The 23,975-nt window shown below is 53.9% G+C and overlaps 2 protein-coding genes across 8 annotated transcripts in view; both read right to left on the bottom strand.

Moving 5' to 3' along the window:
• The window catches only part of CUL9 (cullin 9), a 37,381-nt gene extending 25,603 nt beyond the window's left edge, over window positions 1–11,778 (bottom strand). For 4 of the 7 annotated variants that reach the window (XM_054506466.2, XM_045869940.3, XM_045869941.3 and 1 more), the window contains exons 1-9: window positions 8,982–11,777; window positions 8,268–8,422; window positions 7,424–7,933; window positions 6,789–6,924; window positions 6,448–6,641; window positions 5,784–6,189; window positions 5,190–5,382; window positions 2,397–2,604; window positions 384–580 (exon numbers count right to left, since the gene is read on the bottom strand). In XM_054506466.2, the coding sequence (XP_054362441.1) occupies window positions 384–580; window positions 2,397–2,604; window positions 5,190–5,382; window positions 5,784–6,189; window positions 6,448–6,641; window positions 6,789–6,924; window positions 7,424–7,933; window positions 8,268–8,422; window positions 8,982–9,744 (2,762 nt within the window). In that variant the 5' untranslated portion in view covers window positions 9,745–11,777. Of the gene's footprint in view, window positions 1–383; window positions 581–2,396; window positions 2,605–5,189; window positions 5,383–5,783; window positions 6,190–6,447; window positions 6,642–6,788; window positions 6,925–7,423; window positions 7,934–8,267; window positions 8,423–8,981 lie in introns of all 7 variants that reach the window. The other 3 variants (XM_054506467.2, XM_064597625.1, XM_054506468.2) reach the window with 2 other exon arrangements.
• A 349-nt stretch (window positions 11,779–12,127) lies between these two features.
• SRF (serum response factor) lies at window positions 12,128–22,132 on the bottom strand. The gene is made up of 7 exons (XM_045869939.3): window positions 21,237–22,132; window positions 19,404–19,670; window positions 17,560–17,821; window positions 16,872–16,991; window positions 15,238–15,429; window positions 14,781–14,857; window positions 12,128–14,539 (listed from the first exon to the last, which is right to left on the bottom strand). The coding sequence occupies exons 1-7, from the start codon at window positions 21,747–21,749 to the stop codon at window positions 14,444–14,446; spliced, it is 1,527 nt and encodes a 508-aa protein (XP_045725895.1). The 5' UTR covers window positions 21,750–22,132; the 3' UTR covers window positions 12,128–14,443.
• Between the last annotated feature and the right edge of the window lie 1,843 nt (window positions 22,133–23,975).

The following is a 23,975-nucleotide window of genomic DNA, read 5'->3' as shown; positions in this document are numbered from 1 at the left end:
GAGGAGGGAGGTATCCCAGGAAGAAATGGAAAGGGAGTGAACGCAATGGAAGCAGAAAGCAAGTGCAGAGGGGAGGGGGATTGCAGCTGGGGAGGGAGGAAAGGGCTCCAGGGCTCCCTCTGAGGCCAGGACATCCAGCTCCCTGACCTCAGGTCACTCCTCCCAACCCCAGGAAGGAAGGTCAGGGTGCCCCTTCTCTCTCTGGGGATCTCCCTCCCCCCAATCACTTGGCCCCTCTACCAACAACAGTCAGAGAGGGCCACCACCATTTCATCCAGAGGTAACAACCTCTGTGAAGGGAATTTCTGTGAAGCCCATGAGATGTGGGTGGGGCGACAGTGGGGCTTGGGGCTTAGCGGGAGTTTGGAGGGTCATGCCCTGACCCCTCTGTGTTCAGCATCAGGATCACGGCTGCAGGGACAGTAAGGAGAAGGCTCTCAGAGCCTGGCTGGGTAGCTGAGTCGATGCTGGCGAAGATCTCTCTGGTCATCTGGGCATCAAACAAAGGGTGGAGAGGGTCTCGGCCAGTAACAAAAGTGGGGATCTCCGTGGAGTTGGCAATGGCCAGCATCTTCAGTGCCTGCAACGGGGATGTGGAAGCAGTTAGTTGTGGGCAGCGTCACCATGCAGAGAAAGAGGAGAGCCAGGTCCTCATTCTCGACTCCAAACTTTGGGGCAGCTGAGCTGTTTGCAAATAGGTCAAGTAGGAGACGGAAGAGGTCGTGATGGGCTATCAACCGCTACGAACAAAAAGAGAGAGAAGGAAAGAAAGCAGAGGAAAAAATGAGGCTCAATAGTAAAATCAGCCCGCCCCTTCACTTGCAGGCACCGAGGCCGAATGGCATGGCCACCCTCTCCCGCAGCTTCCTCCGGGTGGGGGAGACCTGTCACAGCATCTAGTTGTCTTCATAGGCTTTCCATGACATTGTCTTCCATCTCCCTGGACCACCCCTCCCCTTGCAAAACCTCCCTTCTCTCAAGTTCCAAGACTCCATAGCCTCCTGGTTGGCCTGCCTCTCTCGAGTTCTTCTGCTTAATCCTTCAACATGGAAGTTCCTGTCCCCTTCTTACTCTGCACCCTCTCCCTGGGCAACCTCATCTGCTCCCACAGCTTCAATTACCACCAATAGGCTGACACTCCCAAACTATGTCCCTTGGCCTCCAAAGCCAGTAGCCAACTCTCCTCAACAAGACTACGTGGGTTGTCTCATAGGAAAAGCGGTTGGAATTATAGGAAAAAATACTTGGAATCCGTGAACTTGTTCTCTGGTACTAGAAAGAAAATTCAATTAAGATGACTGCCATACCATTAGAGTGGAGGCTACCGTCCCTGGGGAAAGGGTTGACACTTGAGAAGAAACCTGCCAGGGATGGAGATTAGAACCAATTCTCAGGACACTCTCCCTTATAAGGCCTGAACCCTCCATGCATATGCTAATAAGCCTCATAATGAGGCTTTCTCCCTTTTGTTAACCCCCCCCCCCAATTAGCTGAATTCTATAAACCTGAAGTTATAAACAAGACGATGCAATTCTGCTATGGGGCAAGAGTTTAAATTTAGGGGCAAATGTTGTATTTTGGCCATGCAATCTGAAAGGGTTAGGGCATTCTTTGAGCAAACATGGCCTAGACATGAGTGCCTGGCTGCTCTTAGGAGCAGCACCTAGCTGGCCCCTTACAGGAAAGAGCCTCCCAGCCTGGCCCTGGAACAGCCAGCTCTAAGGGGACCTGTGTTCCTGTCCATGCTGTTGCCATTATAGTGTTGGAATCCAGTCTCAGAACTGATCTGGATGAGGCCTACCCGCCCCCCTCAGGGACCCCAGGCTATACAGAGCACACCCTGCCCACACCTCCTACCAGCCAGCACTGTCTGGAGTAGTCAGGAAGCCCCTGAACGGGGCCCCCTTTCCCCATCCTGTAGGCGGCAAGGCACCCACAGCTGGCGAGGGGGTATTTTCTACATAAGGGCACCACTCAGATCAAAGGGTAAAAAATTACTTTGTCACATGCAGAAAGTTAGTCTCTAACCAAACACTTAACTGTAACTCAAAAGACACGGGAAATTCAACAAACCTAAAAACTCAACTCCGGATCTTCTCCCTCTCCCTCTTCCTCCTCCCCCATTCCCCTACTGAGTAAATGGCCTCCACACCCCCTCTGCTGCTCGGTTTTAAACCTGGGAGTCATTCTTAAAAACATCCTTCTCCCTTTCTCCAAACAGGCACTCAATCTCCAAGACTGTCCAGCTGGAACCTTCAAGCCCTGTGCATCTTTCTGTCCCAAGGTCTCTTCCCTGGTCTAAATCTCCTCCTCAGATTAGCACCTCCTCAAGATCAGCAGCCCTCAGCCTGCCCCTCTTGCCCATCGCTCTCCCCCGCCAGGCCCAGTCCACTCACCGCCAGCCCCGCCTGCTGCACCAGGACGGAAGTCTTATATTCTTGCATGCAAACCAGCACAGCGTAGATGCCGCCCTCCCTGGCAAAGAGGGGGCGCCACTCATGCTTGGTCATGAGCAGGTAGAGGAGGCGCAGGGCCAGCACCACCACCATCTTCTCTCCCACCTGGTTGGTCAGCAGCTCCACCAGCGTCTTCACTAGCTTCTCTCTTAGAGAGAAGAGACATTGGAGTTCCCCATCCCAAAAGTCACGCCTAACTCCCTGCCCAACCCTCTCCACCAAGACCCATCCTCCCCACCCCTCTCCAATGTGCTCTTCTCCTCAGCCCCTCTCCCCGGCAGGCTGACTGCCTCTGGCCCCTAGCCATGTGAAGGAGGCCATAGGGCGAAATGGTTACAAACTCTGGCTCACCTTTGCACATAAATCTAAAAATTCAATGTAATTCTAATCACAATGCCTAAAAGGTTTTTTACTAAACACAGGACAGGTAGATTCAGGCACGGGATGAGAAAATATGTAAGAACAGTCAAGAAATGTTTAGAAAGTGGGGCGCCTGGGTGGCTCAGTTGGTTAAGCAACTGCCTTCGGCTTAGGTCATGATCCTGGAGTCCCGGAATCGAGTCCCACATCGGGCTCCCTGCTCAGCAGGGGGTCTGCTTCTCCCTCTGACCCGCTTCCCTCTCGTGCTCTCTGTCTCTCATTCTCTCTCTCAAATAAATAAATAAAATCTTTAAAAAAAGAGAAATGTTTAGAAAGAAAGAGTGGTAGACTTGCGTGTTATCAAAATATAAACTCGTGAAAATTAAAACTCTAAGAAATGACACAGGGCAGATATGGATCACTAGATAAGGGAGGCATCCCAGCCAGTGAGAACAGCAAGGGCCATGCAACCCATGAGGTAGAAACACCTGAAACAGTTATAGCTAGGACTCTGCCTCCGTCCATCAGCATAAGGACATTGCAAACAGATTTTAAAATATTTAGAAAATAAAGGGAAATATTTTTTATAATCCTAGAATAGGACAGACCTACTCAAAACCTAGAAGCCATTAAAGTTTAAAAATACTCTAACCTAAAATTCTAAAACTTTAGCACAATGAAAGACGCTGCCTACAAAGTTGAGAGAGAAGCAATGTGAGGGAAGAAGAGAGAGTCCTACAGAAATGCTGATCTGAGGGACACCTGGGTGGCTCAGATGGTTAAGCGTCTGCCTTCGGCTCAGGTCATGATCCCAGGGTCCTGGGATCGAGCCCCACATTGGGCTCTGTGCTCAGCAGGGAGCCTGCTTCTCCCTCTCCCTTTGCCTGCCTGTCTGCCTACTTGTGATCTCTCTCTCTCTGTCAAATAAATAAATAAAATCTTTAAAAAAAAAAAAAAAGAAATGCTGATTTGAAGGGAAGGAAGAAGTGCTCCAGAGTCCCTAGATCACACTGAGCACCGTAAGAAGGAAAAAACTGGAATTATCTTTCTCCACAGTGAGAGAGATGCATCTTGAGGAGGTGGCCTGGGAAAGTTCTTTGTCTTTTCTCATGAGCTTTATGATGACAACAACATGAATCAAATGTGCTTCAGATATAAATCCCTTTCTGTAGCCGCAATTTATTATAAACAAGTTAATACCACATAAATCATATATATGAATGGATATAGAAATATAAGTAAGGATGTTTACCAAAATGTTAACAGTGACTCTCTCTGCAAAGGGTTTTCAGATTATTTTTAACTTCATAGTTTTCTAATTTTTTTATAGGAGGCATATATTATTTCATATTCAGGAAAGAGTTAATATGATTTTGAAAAAAAAAAAAAACCAGCAAGATATATGAAACACAAGTAACAGATTAATATCCAGATTGCCCACAGATCAGTAAGAAAAAAACCAAAGACCCAGTAAGAAAATGGGCAAAGGATAAGAACAGATTATTTATACAAGAAGAAACACAACAAATACATGCAAATATGCTTAACTTACCAGCGCTAAGAAATTAAAACAAAGATACCAATCGTTTAAAATTCTGCCAATCTGATAGAGTAAAAAAAAAAAAAAATTATAATATCCAGTGTTGGCAGACGTGAGGAAAACAGATCCAGTAGAACACTGTACTTAAACTTGGAGATAATCCTATTGCAAAGTCCTATGCAGCAGTGAGAGTGATGAGGCAGCTCTATGTGGATGGACATGGAGAGCCCTCTCAGACATACTGAGTGTGGGGGGAAAGTTGTAGAAACATGTAGCGTGATTACACAGATTTAAACACAAACTCAGAAAATGTTCAATTTTCAAACACGTTGACAAATGTAAAGCTGTGGAAGGTCTGAAGAATCCACAGCAGACTGACAACAGTGGCAAAAGGGACTCTGCCTTTTCCTTCTGTGCTCTTTTACATTCTTCAGATCTTTTAAAATGAGAATGTATTTGTGTATTATTTGTATAATTAAAAAGTGGCTTAAAAAAAAACCCGGGAGTTCAATTTTCTACAGTTCCGTTTCCTCACCCATACAATGGCATAAGCACGTAGCATCAACTCTTCCTCAGGAAGGAAGACAGAGAGGAGGATTTAATGAGAGAACGCATGTAAAACTTTAAGCACAGAGCCTGGCACAGAGTAAGTCCTCCAAGAATATTATAATATTCTGTTATAATACGGCATCCTTCTGCTCAGCTGCTCCTCAGGCTGACCCTTCTTTCACCCTCAGCCTTTCAATTCCTGATATAGCTCCTTCCGACCTTACGTCCTCCCCCGATGGCAGCTTAAACCAAACCCCCCCTCCCTCCCCACCATTCTAACTAACCTCAGGGATCTGTCGGGACGGACCAGAGGGTGGTCCCGATCAGTGACCTCCTCCACGGCCTGAGAGAGGGCATAGAGCCCTGAAAGCTGCAGGTTTGTGTCCAAGCTGGATATCTGCACGGTGGCCACGACCGCTGCCACATGCTGATCCAGGGAGCTGCGCGAACCAGGACCCCGCAAGCCTCTAGCCATTTCTGAAATCGGTGAGGGAAAGGTAGTGGCTTAAAAAAAATTGAGGCTCCTCCAAGTTGGAAGTCTTTAAAGGTCAAGCCCAGCTATCCTACTGATATTCTAATACATTATTCATTCCTGTAGCTTTGCATTCAGAGCTTTTCCAATTCTGCGTGAGAGATTTAATAGCCAAACACTGAAGATGAAGATATTCTGGAAAGCGGAGCCTCCTTTTCCAGGGATACTGAAGGGAGCAGCGACTGGTTAGATACACTCAAGGTCAAAGGAAGGAAGATGGATGCATGCTTCCAGAGCATTTTCCCATGCAACAGCAACCTTAGTCCACAGCTCTCCTCTACCCTATTTCTTGGAGGCCAGGACTTGCTCCAACTTCTTTGCCCTCCCCTCCCAGCACCTGACTCACCACTGGCTGCCTCCTTCATCTCAGGGGGCAGAGCAATCCCCTCCATCACCAGAAGCTGGTTAAACAGCTGTGAATCACTCTGTGCCACAGGGGGCTCAGTTTTTCCCTTGGCAGGTTCTGAATCTGCCTTCGGGGGCTCAGCTTTTGCTTTGGGGGATTCGGTCTCTTCTTCTGAGAAGGTGGCCTCTGACTTGGACTCCTCTTCTGGATCTGGGGTACAGGAGTGACTTCGTAAAGAGGACGAGATGCTTAGTTCATCGGGCAGCAGCCCATACTTGGTGTAGATTTGGGAGGTGAGCAGGTCGCTGAGGGTGCTGCCCTCAAACCGAGCGCTGAGCACCTGCAGCAGACCCTCCGCGAGCTCTACAGGCACGGAGAGGTCACCCAGGGCCTTGTCACCCAGGGTCTGTCAAAAGAAGAGGGTACGCATTTCAGGGATAAGGAGATGCGAAGGTCTTGCGGACACGAATAGAGAGGGTGGCCGCCTCCCACCATGCCTTGCATACCCGACCTCACAGCACTTGTCTCCTTCCCCAGCAGGCCCCCCTCATACTCTCTAATCTCCAGCTCCAGCCTCCCTCTAAGCACCCCCTTATCTAGAACTCCCTTAGAGAATCCCACCTCCAAACCCACTCCAAACCCAAGTATCTCAGGCCTACGATACCTCATCCAGGTTCTCCCGAAGATTCTGGAAAATTGGCTGCTGCTCACAGATGTCCAGCTTCTTGATGAAGAAGAGCAGCTCCCACCACTCGGCCTGGGTCAGGTATCCCAAATGCTCATTCTTCTGGGGCTCGGGCTGGAGGTATGGCAAAGAGTAGAGCCCATCCACAGGTTTCCAGTCCCAGGAAGGAAGCACTAAGGATACAGGAACAGGGGTGCCATCATCCAATGGGAACAGAGGGCATTTCGGAATCTCTGGGGCAGCTCCTACTCAGGAGTGGCTGCGTCCCAGTCCTACTCCTCTGTTCAGAGATATGCTGTCCATTGCCCTCCAAGGCCCACCTGTGCCCAGCAGAGGAGCCTCCGCCCCCTTCTCCACAGCTCCTGAAGCCGAATCCTCGGCAGCCTCCTCAGGGCCCAGGATCTCCAGCATGTGCCAGTGCACCCAGTAGGTGCGGCCCGTCGACTGCCAGAAGACCTGTATGGAGGGAGGAAGAAAGAGGCAAAGAATAGGCTTCTGAGCCCTGGGTGGTGCAGGCTCGAGAGGACAAGGCTGGGCCCAGAGCCGGGGCACACGGTCCTCAGATGCACAGCGGGCTAGGCTTGGGAAAGCCTCCACAGAGCAAAAGGCTACCTTCCCCTATGGGGTGGGCCCTGCCACTCATTTGCTCCTAACCCTGATGGACTCTGCTCTGACACTCCCTCCTAGCCAACTCCACGAGTGCGGGCGCAGGGAGTGACTCCATGCAACAGCTCTGCTTCCTGGGTGTGGGTCTCTGCTTGACCTCACAGCCCACCCCATTTTCTCAGTCCTCCAAATTTTCCCAAGCCCTTCTCACCTGCTGACCCCCTTTAACCACTGCAATCCCCACGGGGTTTTTCTCCCAGGGTGGCCTGCCAGAGCCCCCTGCATAGAAGCCCCAGTTATGCTCCCCCAGCTAGATCCCCACCAGCGTCCCCCATGCGCCCTCGCTCACCTGCACGGGGGGCACGCCATTGTTGCTCTGACGGAACTCGCCCTCGTCCCCAGCGCTGACCTCCTCATAGTCCTCCAGCATGCGCACTCGCATCCCGGCCTGCAGCGTCTCTCGCACATACTCACCATAGCCACAGCGGCTTGAGAATTCAGAGCGTTGGCGGAAGGCCCGCTCTTGCCTTCTGGGGGCGGCAACCATGGTGGGGAGCAAAAGGCTAGGGCCTGAAACGCAGGGCTGAAAGATGGAGCGGGCAGGCCGCAGTGGCAATGTGCTCTGTTCACTGAGGTTCCGGGCCCAGCCCATGCTCCGCACCAGCTCGGAGATGAGGTTGCCCACAGCCATACTGAATTCCAGCTCCCGCTGCCCCCGGCTTTTCTCCCGGCCGAACTCCCTTGAGGACAGGGAGCCTCGGTCTCCAGCCCCTGGCTCTGGGCTATTATTCAGCTGATCCAGCAGGGAGGTGACACATAGGTAGCGTTTCACCAGGGAGAAGAGCAGCTTTCCTGGGATCTGTAGGACACAGTCTGTGGTGTAGGTTCATCTTCTCCCAGCTTCAGCCCCTCTCCTTTCCCCATAATATCATCCTCTACAGAGAAACATGAACGCCTAGCCCCACACTTTGAGAAGGTCTCAAACTGTGATTTATAGAACACACAAGGAGTGTCTTAAAAGAGAGATTCCTGGGTTCTAATCTCAGAAATTCTGAGTGGGGGAGCAAGCGTGACCCTTCATTTTAGCAAGCTCCCCAAGTGGCTCTGGTGCTGATGCATAATCCTGAACCACGCTTTCAGAAGTGATGCCCTCGGCCTTGTACACGGCATTTCCCCCATAGCTGCCAGAGTACCTGAGGCAGATGAATGCCCTCAAAGGCCATGCAGTGTTCCTCAGAGGAGGTGGTCTCTGCAAACAGCTCCAGCAAAGTATAGCGGCTGTCAAAATCCATGTGCTGCTCGATGCCATCTTGCTGGCTCAGTGACAGAAGGACGTGAGCCCGACTCCCTGTAATCCACACCCAATCTGTATCTTCTCCTCAATGCCCAAGACTTTCCCCTGCCTCTCCTAGACTATCTATCCCCTACCCTAGAGGTTTTCAAACTTCTTTGTGACTGAGGTTCACAATAAGGTATACATTTTACATGGTAACCTGATACAAACATACCCACGTATAACTGAAACATATATTTAATGCTACAAAACTTACCTTATGCTACCTGCTAGTTATTTTACATTAAAAAAATGTTGGTTGTAACCCACCAAACTGATTTCACAATCAACGAATAAATCTCAACCTACCGTTTAAAAATATAAACCTATCCTATTCTCTTCTCTGCCACTGCACTGAAAATGGACAGATGAACTGGGTACTATTATTTTATTCTGTTTATATACCTGTCATAGTTTATTAATCTGTACATTTTTTTGGGGGGGGGGCAATAAATTGGTATTCACCAAACGCTAGGTGTTCTTCCAGAGTTGGGAAATCCCTCCTCTTTCTGTTCTTACTCCTTGTGGCCCCATTCTCTCCAGTGCTTTCCTTCTTCCCCTGGCTGTCTCTTACCAGCATCGTGGGCTGCCAGAGCCTGTAGCATCTTGCCCGCACTCCGACGGATCTGAGGCTCAGGGTTGCATAACATGTGCATGAGCAGGTCCAGGGCTCCCGTCTCCCTGAAGACCCCAGTGAGGGGCCCGATGCTGGCATAGGCACTGAGCACATGGATGGTGTGGAGCACAGCAGCTGTGAGGCTCGAGGTCCCACCTTCTGCCAGCTGCCTGGCAGCCCTGCGCACCAGCGCCCGCACATCAGCCTCCATCTCTCCCACTGCTGTGTCATCCAGACCTCCTGGATCTCGGGGAAAGCTTCCTGAACCCCCAGCTGGTTCATGCTGAGGTCCCTTAGATAGTGCCCGCTCACCTAACAGCATGGGGCAGTTGGCGTAGACTTCGGGGGCTGACAGCCACATGAGGATGTGCTCTGTCTTGCCCTCTTCCACACCCACTCTGCCCCCTTCCCCACACTTCAGAACACTCCATCGGATCAGGTATTCAGGATGCCCATCATGCCCAGGCCGCTGTCGAATAAGCTCTTCAGGATATGCTTGCAGCCGGGGCCCCAAGGGCACCATGAGGTCCCTGGTGCGCCGTTCCCCCACCATCCTGACCTCCTGGGACACACAAGGAGAAAGATAAAGGCAATGAGGGCAAGGGAAAAGACTACATGGAGGGGATGGAACCTTGAGACACAGATCAGGTGCAGGGTGACTGGTAGGCTGCATGATGGAATTTACAGACCAAAGAGAAAAAGCCAACGAGACAGAATACATAACTTGAATATATTTGGGGATTTAGAAGGAAGGAGAATGCAGTGGAAATGGCAAGAGCATGAAGTGAAGGGGGTTAAGAAATGGAAGAGGTTGGGCGCCTGGGTGGCTCAGTTGGTTAAGCGACTGCCTTCGGCTCAGGTCATGATCCCGGAGTCCTGGGATCGAGTCCCACATTGGGCTCCCGGCTCAGCGGGGAGCCTGCTTCTCCCTCAGACCCTCTCCCCTCTCATGCTGTTTCTCTCTCTCTCTTTCTCTCAAATAAATAAATAAAATCTTAAAAAAAAAAAAAAAAGAAATGGAAGAGGTTATGAAAGAGGATAAGAACAAGAAGGTCACAAAAAGAGTGACAGCTAGGTAGGACAGAAGAGCAGGATGGCCGAGGGATACAGATCAAGACTTAGAAGGTAAGAGGGGTGAGCAGGCAGGACAGCAGCATGGGGGACAGTGGAGCCAGAACAAATGAGGAAAGTCAGGGTGGAGGAGAGGCAGGACAGGGAGTAAAAATGATAGCGTAAAGCTGGAATGTGGGCCACGGCAGATAGAATGGAGGAAAGAAGGTTGGGCGGTGGGCCCCCACATCCGGATGGCTGGATGGGGAAAGTGTACCAGGGTATTGTGAGCAGGAGAGGGGCTGAGGGGGCCAGATAAAATTATAGGAAAAAAGACCAGGTTCCACCTGGCACATAAGTTGTATGTCTGGTGAGGGTCTAAGTCAGGCAGATATATAGGGAGGTGTTAATCATGCAGCTGAAGGGTAGGAAATGAGGTCAGGAGATGGTGAAGCTGTTAGAAAGGCAATATATAGCACAGGTGAGACTCAGGTGTGACTCTGAATTCTGGCTCTTTGACTTACTCTGAGAGTACTTTTGGACAACTTACTTCACCACTGAGCCTCAGTTCCCTCCTCTGCAACATGGGGATAGTATTGTAAAGTTGTAAAAACCTGAGTAAGATCATGTATGTAGACCACCTAAAACAGCCGCTAGCACACGGTGAGAGCTCCCTAAACACAATCTAATATTATTCTTAGCTGGAGAAGGGAGGGGCAGTCCTCAGATAAACTGAGTTATTAAGCCGGAAAATGGTAAATGGGAATAGGAAGACGGCTATGCTGGCGATCAGGAAAAGGTATGTGTGGTATGTAGCAATATGGGGGTAACTGGGGAGCGGTGAGAGTAGGAATGGGGGGGATAAAAGATGACAGAAGAAAGGTGTGAAGGGGAGGGGAAACATGGGATGTGGACCTCGATGGGGGCAGGGGTCCGGGTAGCATGGGGAGCGGGGCAAGACCGGGAGGTAATCGGTGATGTGGCAGTGGACAACCAATGACCAGGGTGAAATAAAACAACTGATAAGCCTAAATGGGGGTCGGGGGGGAGAGGGGGAACTATCATGGGCCTGGAATAGGAGCGGTAAACTGAGGTGTAGAGGTGAGGTCTGGAGCTGGGGATGAGACAGCAGGTAGAAGCAAGTAGCAAGGTCAGACCCAAGCCTGCAGACCATCAGGGGTGCCGGGGGAGGCCACAGGGCAGCGGAACGGCTTTCGGGGCGGGGTGGGGGGGGTGCGGTCCGAGGAGGCTGACAGGACCGGGCGCATCTCGGAGAAAAGACCTGGCTCCCGTCATCAGCCCCACGGAGAGCGGGTCAGGGAGCGGGAAGGGGACGCGGCAGGGACCGGGTCGCCGCAGGACTCTCCTCTCACCTCCCACCGCCCGGCTTGGCCCTCGCTGGGAGCCAGCGGCCGGTCCCGCCGTCCTGGCCCCGCCTCCTCAGCAGCTCCCTTCCGGGTCACACGGCCAGGGCGGGCGCGGCCCGGCTTCTACGGGGGCCCCGGCGGCCCAGAGCCGAGCGTGGCGGAAGGGCGCGCGAGTGGAGCATGCGTAGTGGCCGCGCCGTTGCGCGCGAGGCGCGCTGCAGGCGGAGCCCGCGCTCACGGTCGCGGTGCTCCTCGCCGAAGTACGCCGCACTTTCCCTCCTTCCCCTCGGAGCCACCTCTCGCGTTTCCTAGGTCGGCCTTCCCCATGCCCCTGAAGCCTGCACTCCCAAGCCTGGAGCTGTCTGTGCTGAGTTTTCACTGGATCACGTGGCCATAAGTTTCCCAAGCACTTCCCCTCGGCAGTGCTTTGGATTGGTTGAGTCACTTTGCCTATTAATTAAAATTGCTCATCTCTGTGTTGGCCTAAAAACCTAACAAAGCCACGCACAGAGACAAAGGCTCCAACTCCCCGAAATGTTCCTTCAGTTAAGTCGCAGAGTTCCACAGCCCAAGGCACCCCTTAGTTTTGCCGTTGTTATCAGGCAGCCAGGCTTGCTTCTCAGAGCAGTTTGGGGTTTGATACTTCCCTCCCTCCCTATGCAGAAAAACGGAGGCAAAGACCCCACAGTCTGTGCACAAAAATGATACATTTATTGAAAGAGTATTTTTTTTAATACAAAAGAAAGCTCTGTACATAGGACTGTGACCATGTCCACTATTCCTGGGTCAGCATCCCAGGGGAAGTAGAAACCACTGACATACTCCACATTCACACACACACACTCAGGCACACACACGCGCGCACACACACATGCACGCACACACACCCCAGAGCCACCAAGGAAGGGAAACACCAAGGGTTGCTGCACATATAAATGCCACCTCATCCCTGACGCACACATGTTCTCCCAAGGCCACGCTCACACAACACACATTATAAGCACTTTGCCTGATTCACTCACTGGGTCTGTCTCTTGTGGGAAGGAGAGGAGGAATTCATCAGTCTCCTCCCCTGGGCGGGGGAGTGGGGAGTGAGTGAGTGATCGTGGAGTGAAACAAGAGCAGAGAAAGGGGGCTGGGCAGTTACAGACCTGAGTCCCAAGCTCCCCCACTCTCTGGCCCCTGATTTGCCATGCACCAGCCTTGTAAGCCACCCATAAGCCCCAGCTATCTCCAGGAGAAAGCCCAGAATGGTGACTTCCATCTTGGCACCCCAAACCGGGGCAAGACAGCAATGGGGGTTAGAGGTTACGGGGGTTCTCAAACACGCCGGCAAATCATCCCCTTGATAACTAGGCTGTGCACAAAAACTTCCCCCACCCCTTCACCTAATTACAGAAGCAGGACTGTTCCTCCTGAAGGCAGTCACGGGGGTTAATAAAACTCCACCCCAACTGCTGCCCTGTTCTGAAAAAGCTCCCTTTCTGGATAAAGGGGGTGAAGGTAGGCTCTGACACAGGGTAAAAGACCCTCCCCCTATGCTGGCCCATCCTCAAGGTCTACCCCAAAGGGGGCAGAGTGGGGTAGGGCACTGCCCCTGTACAAATTACATAAATACTGAGGTTACACTTAGAAAAATAAAGTCATTTTCTTCAAGGCTTTTTGTCTTAATTTAAAAAAGTTACAGTAGCTGCTCACTCCCTGGGAGAGCTGCCCATTTCTGGCTCCCCTATCTCTATACTCAGCCCAAGAGCTGCTCCCATTTCTTCTGACCCCCATTCCTGCCTCTCACCCCCTCCCAGACCCCACCCTGCTCACTGCAACTTGGGCCCCAGGCAGCTGCAGGCCTGGGGGAGCACAAGGCTGCAATGCCCATGCGTGTGGCACAAATGAAGTCAGTTGCCTCTACCTGACACCCTCCCACCCCCACCCCCACATTTGGTCTCCCTCTTCCCTCTCCCTTGCAACAGCCCTAAAGGGCAAAAAGAGACCCAGGGCTATGGGTCACCCTCCCCACCCCGTTGGGGCATGGCCTGAGGGCCCCTCCCCCGGTTTTCTCCTGGAAACAACCCAGGACCGGCAATCCCAGAATCTCCCCTACACACTGACGGGCCCCGAGCTCATGGGGTGGCTCTGTCCCCAGAGGCCCAGCCAGTTCCGGGGAGCCCCAGGGCTCCCCAGGGAAGGGGAGTTTGGGCAGGGAGGGGGACGAGAAAAACGCCATAAAAAAAAGTTTAAATATTTTAAAAATATATATTTATAGATTTCACTTCGTCTCCTCAAATAAAAAGTTCAAAATCAACTTTAAGTAAAGCAGCTGGGGGGAGGGGTAGACAGGGTGAGAGGGAACCCTGATGGTTCCCTCCAACCCAGGAGTCCCTGGAGTCCCGAGGGGATCGGCAAGGCAGGGCAGCGGGCCCTGGGAACCTGCTCTGTGCACAGGCCCAGCTCTCAGGAGCTGCAGGGACAACAGGGCGGCGGCGTGAGGGAAGAAGCCCCATCTCCCCAGGTGGCTCCCTTAGGGGCAGGGGTAGGGCTCTTTTTACCCAGCCTGTGACAGACACAGTGCTGACTTGGGGTCAGCAAGGAGGCTGGGAGAGGACCCCAACTGCTTCCTCAGGGGGAACACGGTGCCTAGTCCCACAGGGGCCTGTGTGTGGGAAGGTGGGGCACGGTCCCATTGGATAAGCTAATACTCATGGCAAACATGGCGCCAAGCTGGCGAGGGGAGTCTGAGGAGGGAGGATGGCCCCACCATCAACAGAAAACGGGAGGTGGAGCTAGAAGGAGGGGAGGGGGAGGGAGGGGGAGGGAGGGGAGGGTGGAGGGCAGGCTGGCCCATTTCTTTGGCTGGAGTGAGAGGGCTCGGTCCTGCGGCTGCCCGCTCCTCCTCCCTGCCTCCCTCCTGCGGCCCGTCAACGTGTGTGTAAAGAAAACGTGAAAAGGCAACAATAAATAAGTGGTGCCATCCCTCGGGCCATCTGTCCAGGGTGGCAGGGCGGATCAGTCACTCTTGGTGCTGTGAGCGGCGTCCAGGTTCACCACCTGTAACTCGGTGAGGTTGCTGCTGCTCCCAGCCTGCTGCCCGATCACGGCCATCTGGAGGGAAGGGGGTGTGTGAGGAAGAGGGGACAGGGGCTGGCCAGGCAGTTCAAGCCCCCGCCCCGCTTGCCTGCCTGTCCACCGCGGGCCTGACCGGGAAAACAGACAGGCCTCCCGCCTAGGGATCTTGGCTTTGACCAATGGGTAAATGGAATCCCCAGGGTCAAGATGAAGAAATGGCTGGCTGGCGGGCTGGCTGGGGTGAGGTGAAGGGTGCCCCCCCCCCACACACACCTACCTGGTGAAGCTGAACTGCAGAAACAGGGATCTGCACTGTCCCAGACGGCGCTGTCAGGAACACCTGAGGAACGCCACCTGCATGGGGAAACCACAGGAGATACTCAAATTGCTTGCTCAAGAGAAACTTCCAGATACTGCAGAAGTGGTGATAAATGCACAAGTGACCCGGTAAGTCTCAGATGCAAGTGCCCAAGGGCGAGCGTCCAAATGTGTCCATGTGTGCACGCGGACGTGAGTTTTCAAGTGTGCATGAGTACCCTAGTGGACAGCCATGGGTGTTGGAATATGTGTGCAAGCATCCGTGTGTGCGTGTGTAGGGCTATGTGTGGGCAGCCTAGTTTGTGTATGTGGTGTGTGAGTGTGGACATCTAGGTGTGTATGTGGGGGCCCATTTGAACATTGGGTGTATAACGGAGGAAATGGTCCTCCTTCCTCAGCCGCACCCCACAACTCACCTTGCTCCTGGACCTGGCTGTGGGACACCTGCATGGTGGATGGCGCCTGGGGGAAGGCATTGAGCACGGTGAGGCTGCCATCAGCCAAGCCCGAGGTGGGTGCATACATCACTGCATGGGGACTAGGGTACATCATGTGGCCGCCCACAGTTGTGGGCACAGATGACGTCATGATGGTGGCAGGCAATGTCACTGGCAAACACAGACACACATTAAGGAGGTTAGCCCTGGTCCCTACTGATATCCCCAATCCCACCTCCAGGAACTCCAGGGCTCTGGAGCCCTCATGCTATTGCCCAGGTCAGAAGCTTGACAAGACTCATTCCTCTGCTCCCTGTGTCATCGACTAAGAAAAGCCTTATTTTTTCTTTTTCTTTTCTTTTTTTTTATTTATTTGATAGAGAGATAGCACAAGTAGGCAGAGCGGCAGGCAGAGGGAAAGGGAGAAGCAGGCTCTCTGCTGAGCAGGGAGCCCGATGCGGGGCTCGATCCCAGGACCCTGGGATCATGACCTGAGCCGAAGGCAGCCGCTTAACTGACTGAGACACCCAGGCGCCCCAAGCCTTATTTTTTCTTGAACACAGGAGCACCGACCTTTAATTGTATCCTATCACGTTATACAATTCAATTTTCTATCTGCTGAATTCTTCATTCCAAGACCATAAGGCCCTGGGAGAAACAAGGATTGCAATGACTGACCCACTCTTAGGGAAACTCAGATGCTCCCCTTTCACTTTATTTTTTTTTAAATACTCCCCTTTTAGGGGGCGCCATCATCCCATTTTTGAATTTGTTCTCACTTTTCCTCCCTCTTCCTAAACGCGTGGCTAACAAACTCATCTTTTAAACATCCAGGGTTAATGTGCATAAGGTCAACTGGGATCTTGTTAAAATGCAGATCTGGGGTAAGGCTTAAGAGTCTGCATTTCTATCAAGGGCGCCTGGGTGGCTCAGTTGGTTAAGCGACTGCCTTCGGCTCAGGTCATGATCCTGGAGTCCCTGGATCGAGTCCCGCATCGGGCTCCCTGCTCGGCGGAGTCTGCTTCTCCCTCTGACCCTACCCCCTCTCATGTACTCCCTCTCTCTCATTCTCTCTCTCTCAAATAAAAATAAATAAAATCTTTAAAAAAAAAAAAAAAAAGAGTCTGCATTTCTATCAAGCTCCCAGGTGATGCTGGTCCTCTGTCCATAGACCACATCTTGTGTAACAAGGCTGTCAAGAGCAAGAACTTAAAAGTAATTTTATTTTGGAAGTGTTCCATCGTTTCTGAAATGACTAGAATTATAGCTACTCAAAACTTAGGATGCCCTCCCACAAGGAGACAACTGCTCTATAAATCTTTCCCGGTAATTAAGCAAACAGGTGTCCTTGGGTAAGGAAATTCTCCTTTCTGGGCCCATAGCTTCTCACCTGAATGAGAACGGTGGCTCCAATGGTCCCTAATTTCCTCCTGAAATCCAAAGCCCTACCGCAGGACGGGATTCCAAACCCAGCCACCCTCACCCGACTGTCCCATAAGGATTAAGATAAGGGTTAAGCCAAAAGCCTCCATCTCCGCATTAGGGAATTCTGACCTTGGTTACAGGAGGGGTGCTGCAGTGTGGGGCAGGGAGGGGAGCGCTTCGGGCCATACCTGTCCCACTGGAGGAGGTCTGCGTGAGGTCTGTGCTGCTGTCACGAGAGGGAGACGCTTGCTGTGGGGCCTGGTGCACCTGAATGGCCTGCACTGGGACCTGCTGGGCCACTGCCCCACCTAGGAGACACAGAGACTTACTCATGGTCTGTCCTACCCGGCCACCATCTGCACCAAGCACCCCCAAACACCCCCAGGCCCAGGGTCTGGCACGCTGCTCCCCAGCTCCCATAGCTATCTTTCCTAGGGGCTAATGAGGCCTTTCATGGCCTGAATCTTGTCTCCAGGGGTTTCTGCGCTCTGCTCCTGCCCCTCCCCCCTCCTCCCACCCCAGGCCTTGCCTCTGCCTCCTTGGGTGACCTAGGAGCTGGCACTGAACCAACACGAACATGCCCCATCCCTCACTCAAGGTAGGGAGGTGGTGCAATGTCTACTGTCCCTGTGGCAGAGGGGGCACAGGGCTGGGCTGCTAGAAAAGGCCACAGGGTATGGTTGAAACTTATTGACAAGGATAGCAGGGGTCCCGGGGGGTGGGGAGGAAGGGCATGCCTGCCAGTGGGACTTTAAGAGGCTTCTTTCCGGCTCTGGCTGGCCCGTGTCCACCGTCCTTCTGAGCAAGGAAAGAGGTTCTCCTGGTACCAGCCCTCAATCCACTCATGGCGTGCTCAGTTCGCCCCTTGTGACTCACCAGGCATGAGGGTGAAGCTGGTAGGCAGCTGCATGAGGCCCCCAGAGGAGACGGGGCCACTGCCCGCACTCTTCAGCACAGTCCCGTTGGCACTGCTGACAGCGCTGGGGCTGACGCTAGCAGACACTGGGGCCAGGTAGTTCGTGATGGGAAAGGAGGGGCCGCTGCTGACTTGCATGGTGGTAGAGGTGCTGGGTGCTGTTTGGATGGTGGAGGTGGTACCCGGCAGGTTGGTGACCGTGAACGCCTGTTTCAGTGTGTCCTACACCCAGAATAAAGACGCAGCAGTGAGCCTCTACCAGACCCTGCCCCTGCAGAAGCTTTGTATGGAGTGACAGCCCAGACTGGAACCGGTGGGCTTGGGTTCAAACCCCAGCTCTGCCATTTACCTGCTGTCTGACCCCTGCGCAAGTTACTGAGCTGCTGAACTTCAGTTTCCTGTCCATAAAAGGAGAAGACTTAGCCCACAGGTGTTGTGAAGATTAATAGGTGAACATAAATAAAGTGCCTGACACCTAAAAGGAGCAGTAAGCTTTTGTTGCTCTTATGATGATGATGATGTCATCTTGATAAGTCCCTGAATTCTCTGCCCCAGTGGACTATGGTAATCACCCTGGCTGGGGAATCAAGCACCGGGGTCTATTCCCAGCTCTGGCAATGACCATCTGTGTGATCCCGGGGAAATCACCTTCCTCTTTCTGAGCCTCAGTTTTCCTGGTCTATAAACATGAGGGGGCTGAGCTACTATGTCCTCTTTATAAACGTCTTTTCCGGCTCTGATTTGCCAGGCTTCTGAGATAGGGACGAAGAGTTTTTCAGGGAACTTAGGGTTTCAGAGAGATCTTGGGTGTTTGGCAACTAAGTACTCATGCCAAATACTTAAGATTTAAACTACCAAAGGAATGATTCCTCCAGCAAAATTCCCTGGGAATAAATGAGCCCTACTGCTTAAAAGAGTTTGCAACTACATAGGATATGCCGGCAAGGTGGGGGGGGGGGCACCTGGAGCACTGACTCTCCCCTCGGGGAGCCTTTGTTCTTTACAAGGGGAAGGAGGAAGCCAAGAGCTGAGAACCAAGCCCAGAGAACTGAGGGGGTTCAAATACTGGGGGTGGGTCACCGCGGGATGTTTGCTAGGCAGCCGAGCTTGAGGCCCCTGATTGGCGAAGGCGTTGCTAAGGCAAACCGTGCCGCTTCTTCTGACTGGCCAGTTAGTGAAGGACCACCCGGAAGGTGGAGCTCCCCAGAGAAGCAACGGAGGAAGCCCCGCCCCCTCTCCTTACCGGGAAAAGGAAGGGGGAGGCGTAACTAGGGCCGGCATCCCTAGCAGCCGCAAATACACTCCCTAAACGTGCCCAGGCCCGGACATCCTGAAGAGGTAGGCGGCTGGCTGGTTAGGTAGTCTCCAGCCCAGTCAACCAGCCCGCCTGCCGACAGTGCTGGGTTCCCAGGACCCTGGAGCCCACGAGTGCTTCCTACTCCCTGGCAACCCAGCCTGCCGCGAGGGCAGGGCTAAGCTACGCCCCCGCCCCCAGCAGGGAGACAGCTGGCGGGAGGAATGCAAGGGCCCTGCCAGGCGGGCGGGCTGCAGGCGGGAGGCCGGCCTGGAGCCGGAGCCGGCCTTATAAGGGCACGGAGGCCGCCCGCTTATCTAGGGGGCCGGCCTCCTGTCAGGATGGCGAGGATGGACACCTGTCCCCTAGGATGAGGGGCACTAAGCCGGCTCCGTTCCACATCAGTGGGCACCTATCCTGAGTGAGCGAGAGAGAGGCACCCACCCCCTCCCCTCTCTGCTGGTGAAGTCCCTCCCCTTCCTTCCCCTCAGATAGGCGACCCAAACACACCTTGGTCTCCCCACTGCTGTCGGACTCCGACACCTGGTAGGTGAGGTCTGTTTCTTCAAAGCCCGTGGCACTCATTCTCTGGTCTGTGGTGGGGTCTGAGCGAGGTGGAGAGTCTGGCGAGTTGAGGCAGGTCTGAATCAGTGCCTTGCCAGTCTCACTGGTGATCATGGGCTGCAGTTTGCGGGTGGCAAAGGTATACACATGGCCTGTTTCACTGGCCACCAGCAACAGCACCTGTGTCCCTGTCAGCGTGGACAGCTCATAGGCCTGGGGGTAGGGGGGGGAGGAGATGGGTAGGTCAGCCAAACTTTTTCTCTCTACCTTCCTAGGGAAGTAGGGAAGAGAGGAAACACAGCGATCTCAAGCCCCTGCCGCACCCCTCCCCCCCCATCAAAATATCTGAAGAAGAGCTGGAGAGCAGAAAAACTACCCATGCTCCTCCTTTGAGGAGCAGCCACTGACCTGCAGATAGCCCAAGCAAACAGTCACAGCCCCCTAGTGACAGAATGTATAACCTCAGGGGATACGGAGGTGCCAGGAGCCTCAGAGAGAGGGCTCCCACCCACCCACTCTTCACTGTCATAGGAACCAGACAGAATAAAGTTGCTATCTCACTGGAAGTCCCATAAGACATTAAGGTTAAGGGGGTCACATAAGTTCTAAACTGTCCCATGTTTCTTCCCAGAAACTGCACAGGTCCTAACCTGTTGCCATTTTGTCCTTATGCCCTATAACACTGTGCTACCAGCTTTTTCCTTTCTTTGTCTTGATGCAAAAGGGTCTGGAGTGATGGGAGATGGGGGCTAGAGTAGCAGCTACTACCCTGCCATGACCCCAGGGAGGGGACCTTCAAGGGTGGCCTCACAGATGGCCTCCTTACTCCCAAAGAAGTTCCACAACCCACCTCGGAAGCAGCTCTGGTTTTTATATGGGACAGAAATAAACACCAGCCCATGTCCCCAGGGTTTTAGCTTCTTGTTCATCTGCTTCCATCCCTTCCTATATCTTCTACACCTCATGACGGCCCCTTTCCTCACCCCTTTTCACTGGATAGCTGGCTCGAAGAGGAAGAATTTCTAGGTACCTCTACAAACCTCCCTGCCTTCCCCCAAACTCCATGCACAGATTCTCTCTGGGGCTGGAAATCCCACTTGTCCCAAAGGCAGATGGTCCTGAAGGCTGTCCTGCAGGGAGTGCACCAGTTTCCAGTGGATGCAAGGGAAGACACATGGCCATCGTGGGACTCAGTCCCTGCTGCTCAGGGCAGCATCAGTTCTCCTGCCCTGCTCCCTTACCTGGGGCTCTTGAGCCCCCATTCGGCCATCAGCCCTGCCTGTCCTTCCAGCCAGCACTACTCTTGTGGTGCCCACCTTCCTCCCACACATGCTGGCTCATTGTTGTTATAGAGCTCTAGCCTCTTCACCTCCATACCTTCCCTTCGACTCCCTGCTTTTCCGGCACCTTCCCCGGGACACCAGAAGGCACTGGATCTAGTGACCCCCGCGTCTCATTAACCACCTCCCGAGCAGCCTCCCATTACCACTCTTCACCCCTTCACTCCGACAAGGGCCCTGTTCCTCTCTCGCGCCCGTCACTCCCACCTCGGCGCCTTTCCCCTCTTCTCTGGACGTCCCCGGCATCTCCCCTCTCCCCACATTTCCCCGGCGGCCCCTCCCCTTTCGCCCTCCCGGGGTAACAGCCATCCCCTCCCACACACCTCCTGCGGACTCGCCGCCTCTCACCTCCGCCTCGGCTCTGTCTTCCTCCCGGGCTCCCCTTGCGTGTCCCCACCCTCCCGGTCCCCCGTGGCCGGCCAGCCTCCGGGCCCGGTACCTTCTTCATGATGCCCGTCTTCCTCTTGCTGAAGGTCGTGTAGCGCCGCAGTTTGTTGTCGATGAACTCCATCTTGATCTTCACGCGGCCCCGAGTCTTCTTACCCGGCTTGGCCCCGCTTACCGCGCCACTCACCGGCCCATAGCCTCCGGTGGCCGCCGCCGCCGCCTCGGGCCCACCGACGAGCTCCATCTCGCTCAGGCTCCGCTTCAGGCCGCGCCGCTCGGCGCCCAGCTCCTCCTCTTCGCCCGACTCCGAGTCGCCCTCGCTGCCGCTGTAGACTAGGGCCCCCGCGGTGGGCGCCGGGGTGGTTGTCGCTGCTGCTGCAGCCTCCCGCTCGAGGCGGCCCGGCCCGAGCCCCGCGCCGTTCCCGGGAACCCGGCCCCCGTTAGCCCCGCGAGTCCCGCCGCCGCCGCCACCTCCCGGCCGCCCCGTCGGGGTCCGGTTCAGGCTGCCCCCCAGGGCCGAGCCCCGGCCCAGCGCCGCCGCGGCCCCAGCTTGGCTCGGTAACATGGCGCTCAGTGCAGGAGGGCGGACGGGCAGTCAGCGAGGAATCGGAGCCGCCGCCGCCATCGGCTTCCCGGCTCAACCCGGCACTCCCGCTGCTGCTAGAGCCGCTATTGCTGCCGCCGCCGCTGCGAACCCGGGGCCCCTGCACGCCCGGGCCGACCTGGGCCCTCACTTTCTTGCCCCTGTGGCCCGGGTTGCCCCAGGCCGCGCGGAGCGCCCCCTGTCCGTATGCTAGGGCGGCGCGCCCGGCGGCCGTCAGCGTCCCCCGGGGGGCAGGGGCTGCTGGCCGCGGCCGAGACGGCGGGTGGAGGGGGCCGGGACCACGCGCTGGCAGCGGAGGGATCCCCCGACCCTTCCCCCCATATAAAGAGATACAATGTTTCCTTTTATGGCGAGGCCGCTCCTTATATGGTGAGCCCCTGCGCCCCCGCCGCATTGGTCCGCGGTTCCGGCACCTCCGCTTCCCATTGGTCCACAGGGAGCTCTTATTTGCATAGACATACCGAACTCGCTGCTGTCATCCCGCGTCAGACGGCGACTCCGAAAGGGGAGGAGCCGAGGCCTCTTAAAGGAACAGGAGAGGAGGTACGACTCCGCCCCCCTGACCAGAGAATGGTGGAGTTGGGAGGGACCTGAGGAGAGGAAGCCTGGGAGTGGACCCGAACGCGGTCCTGCGGCGGAATGGAAGCAGCACTGGGAACCCGGCTCTGGAAGGGCTGGAAGCAAACGCTAGAGCAGTCCCTGAGTGGATTGTGCGGGTTGCAGTAAATGATATAATACAGCCCAAATTCCAAGGGGGTGCAGGGATTGGAGCACTTCCCCACGCCTTCTTGAGGGAGGCAGATTTACTGGCTGCACAGAAGAGGCTTGGGTCCCCGGTGTCCAGACTCGTCGCTTCCCCGCCGCTCGGCTCCAACCCTTCCCCTCCCCCCGACTTCCTTTCCCTTTCCCTCTCTTTTCAAGGCGACGACACTTTCCCACCAGGCCGGCTCCCCGGTCCTCATTCATCATCCTCTATACTGCAGGGATCTTTGGCAGACGGACATCTGGAAAAGACCGAGGGAGACAGTCGGCCTCCCGGTCCCCGAAGGGGGCAGGGAGACGAGATGAAGATCAGTGAAGACTTCCAGCTGCGGGCTGGGCTGGAGGAGGGGGTGGTCCCGAGGATAAAGCCCACCCCACCGCCTGTGCAAAAGCCTGGGAAAAAGTAGAACCAGGCAGAAAGTTTCAGCAAGTAAGCAAGCCAGCCAGCCAGCGCAGCGCGTACACACACACACACACACACACACACACACACACACACACACCCCACTTCTGTGGATAACCCACGGTCGGGGCGGGGGGCTGGGGAGGAGTTAGAACTGGAGCGGGGTAAAGCCCAGGTTCAATGTGTGGGTGGCGGTTTCAGCTCCAAAGCCGTGAAAATAGCCTGGGCTTTGCTGTTACAGAAATTTTTCAAATCTGGAATCAGCCTTTTTCTAGCCCTGTGCCAGGAAACAAGTATTCGACCTCTCCAAATCCCATCATATTCCTCATTGTTGGTACCCATCCCATGTTGCGATCTTAATGCAGATGAAAGGAGATAACGGCTAAAGCACAGAGTAAGTGGTCAGTGAATAGTTAATAGAAGCTACTGGGGTAATAACCTCATCCCTGGGATAAACATCGGGTTGCCTTTAAGGGGATGGGAGAATGATGATTCCTGCCTTAAAAGTTTTTGTGAAGGGGCGCCTGGGTGGCTCAGTTGGTTAAGCGACTGCCTTCGGCTCAGGTCATGATCCTGGAGTCTCGGGATCGAGTCCCTGGAGTCTCGGAATCGAGTCCCGCGGCTCCTTGCTCAGCAGGGAGTCTGCTTCTCCCTCTGACCCTCCCCCCTCTCATGTGCTTGCTCTCTCTCATTCTCTCTCTCTCAAATAAATAAATAAAATCTTTAAAAAAAAAAAGTTTTTGTGAAGATTAAAGCAGTTGGTTGTGACCCATTAGTGGTAGTGGTAATGAAATGAATTTAGTGTACTGCAATGAGCATTTAAAATAATAAATTAATGAGTATTACAAAACACAAGGGCAAATATTTTTGCATAAAACTTTTGTTTGCATATGTTTAGGTTTAATCATATAAAATGGCCATTTTATAGGTCAAGAGGGTAGCATATTGTCGATTTTGTATGGCTCAATGTGCATACCGGATAACAATGTGAATTGCATTTCCTACTGAGTCATAGTCCAAGG

This window comes from Mirounga angustirostris, unplaced genomic scaffold (genome assembly GCF_029215605.1).
Source record: "Mirounga angustirostris isolate CCGP_5_RB_7025 unplaced genomic scaffold, mMirAng1.0.hap1 SCAF_8, whole genome shotgun sequence".
Classification (NCBI taxonomy): domain Eukaryota; kingdom Metazoa; phylum Chordata; class Mammalia; order Carnivora; family Phocidae; genus Mirounga; species Mirounga angustirostris.
This window is presented reverse-complemented; position numbering and strand designations above follow the sequence as displayed.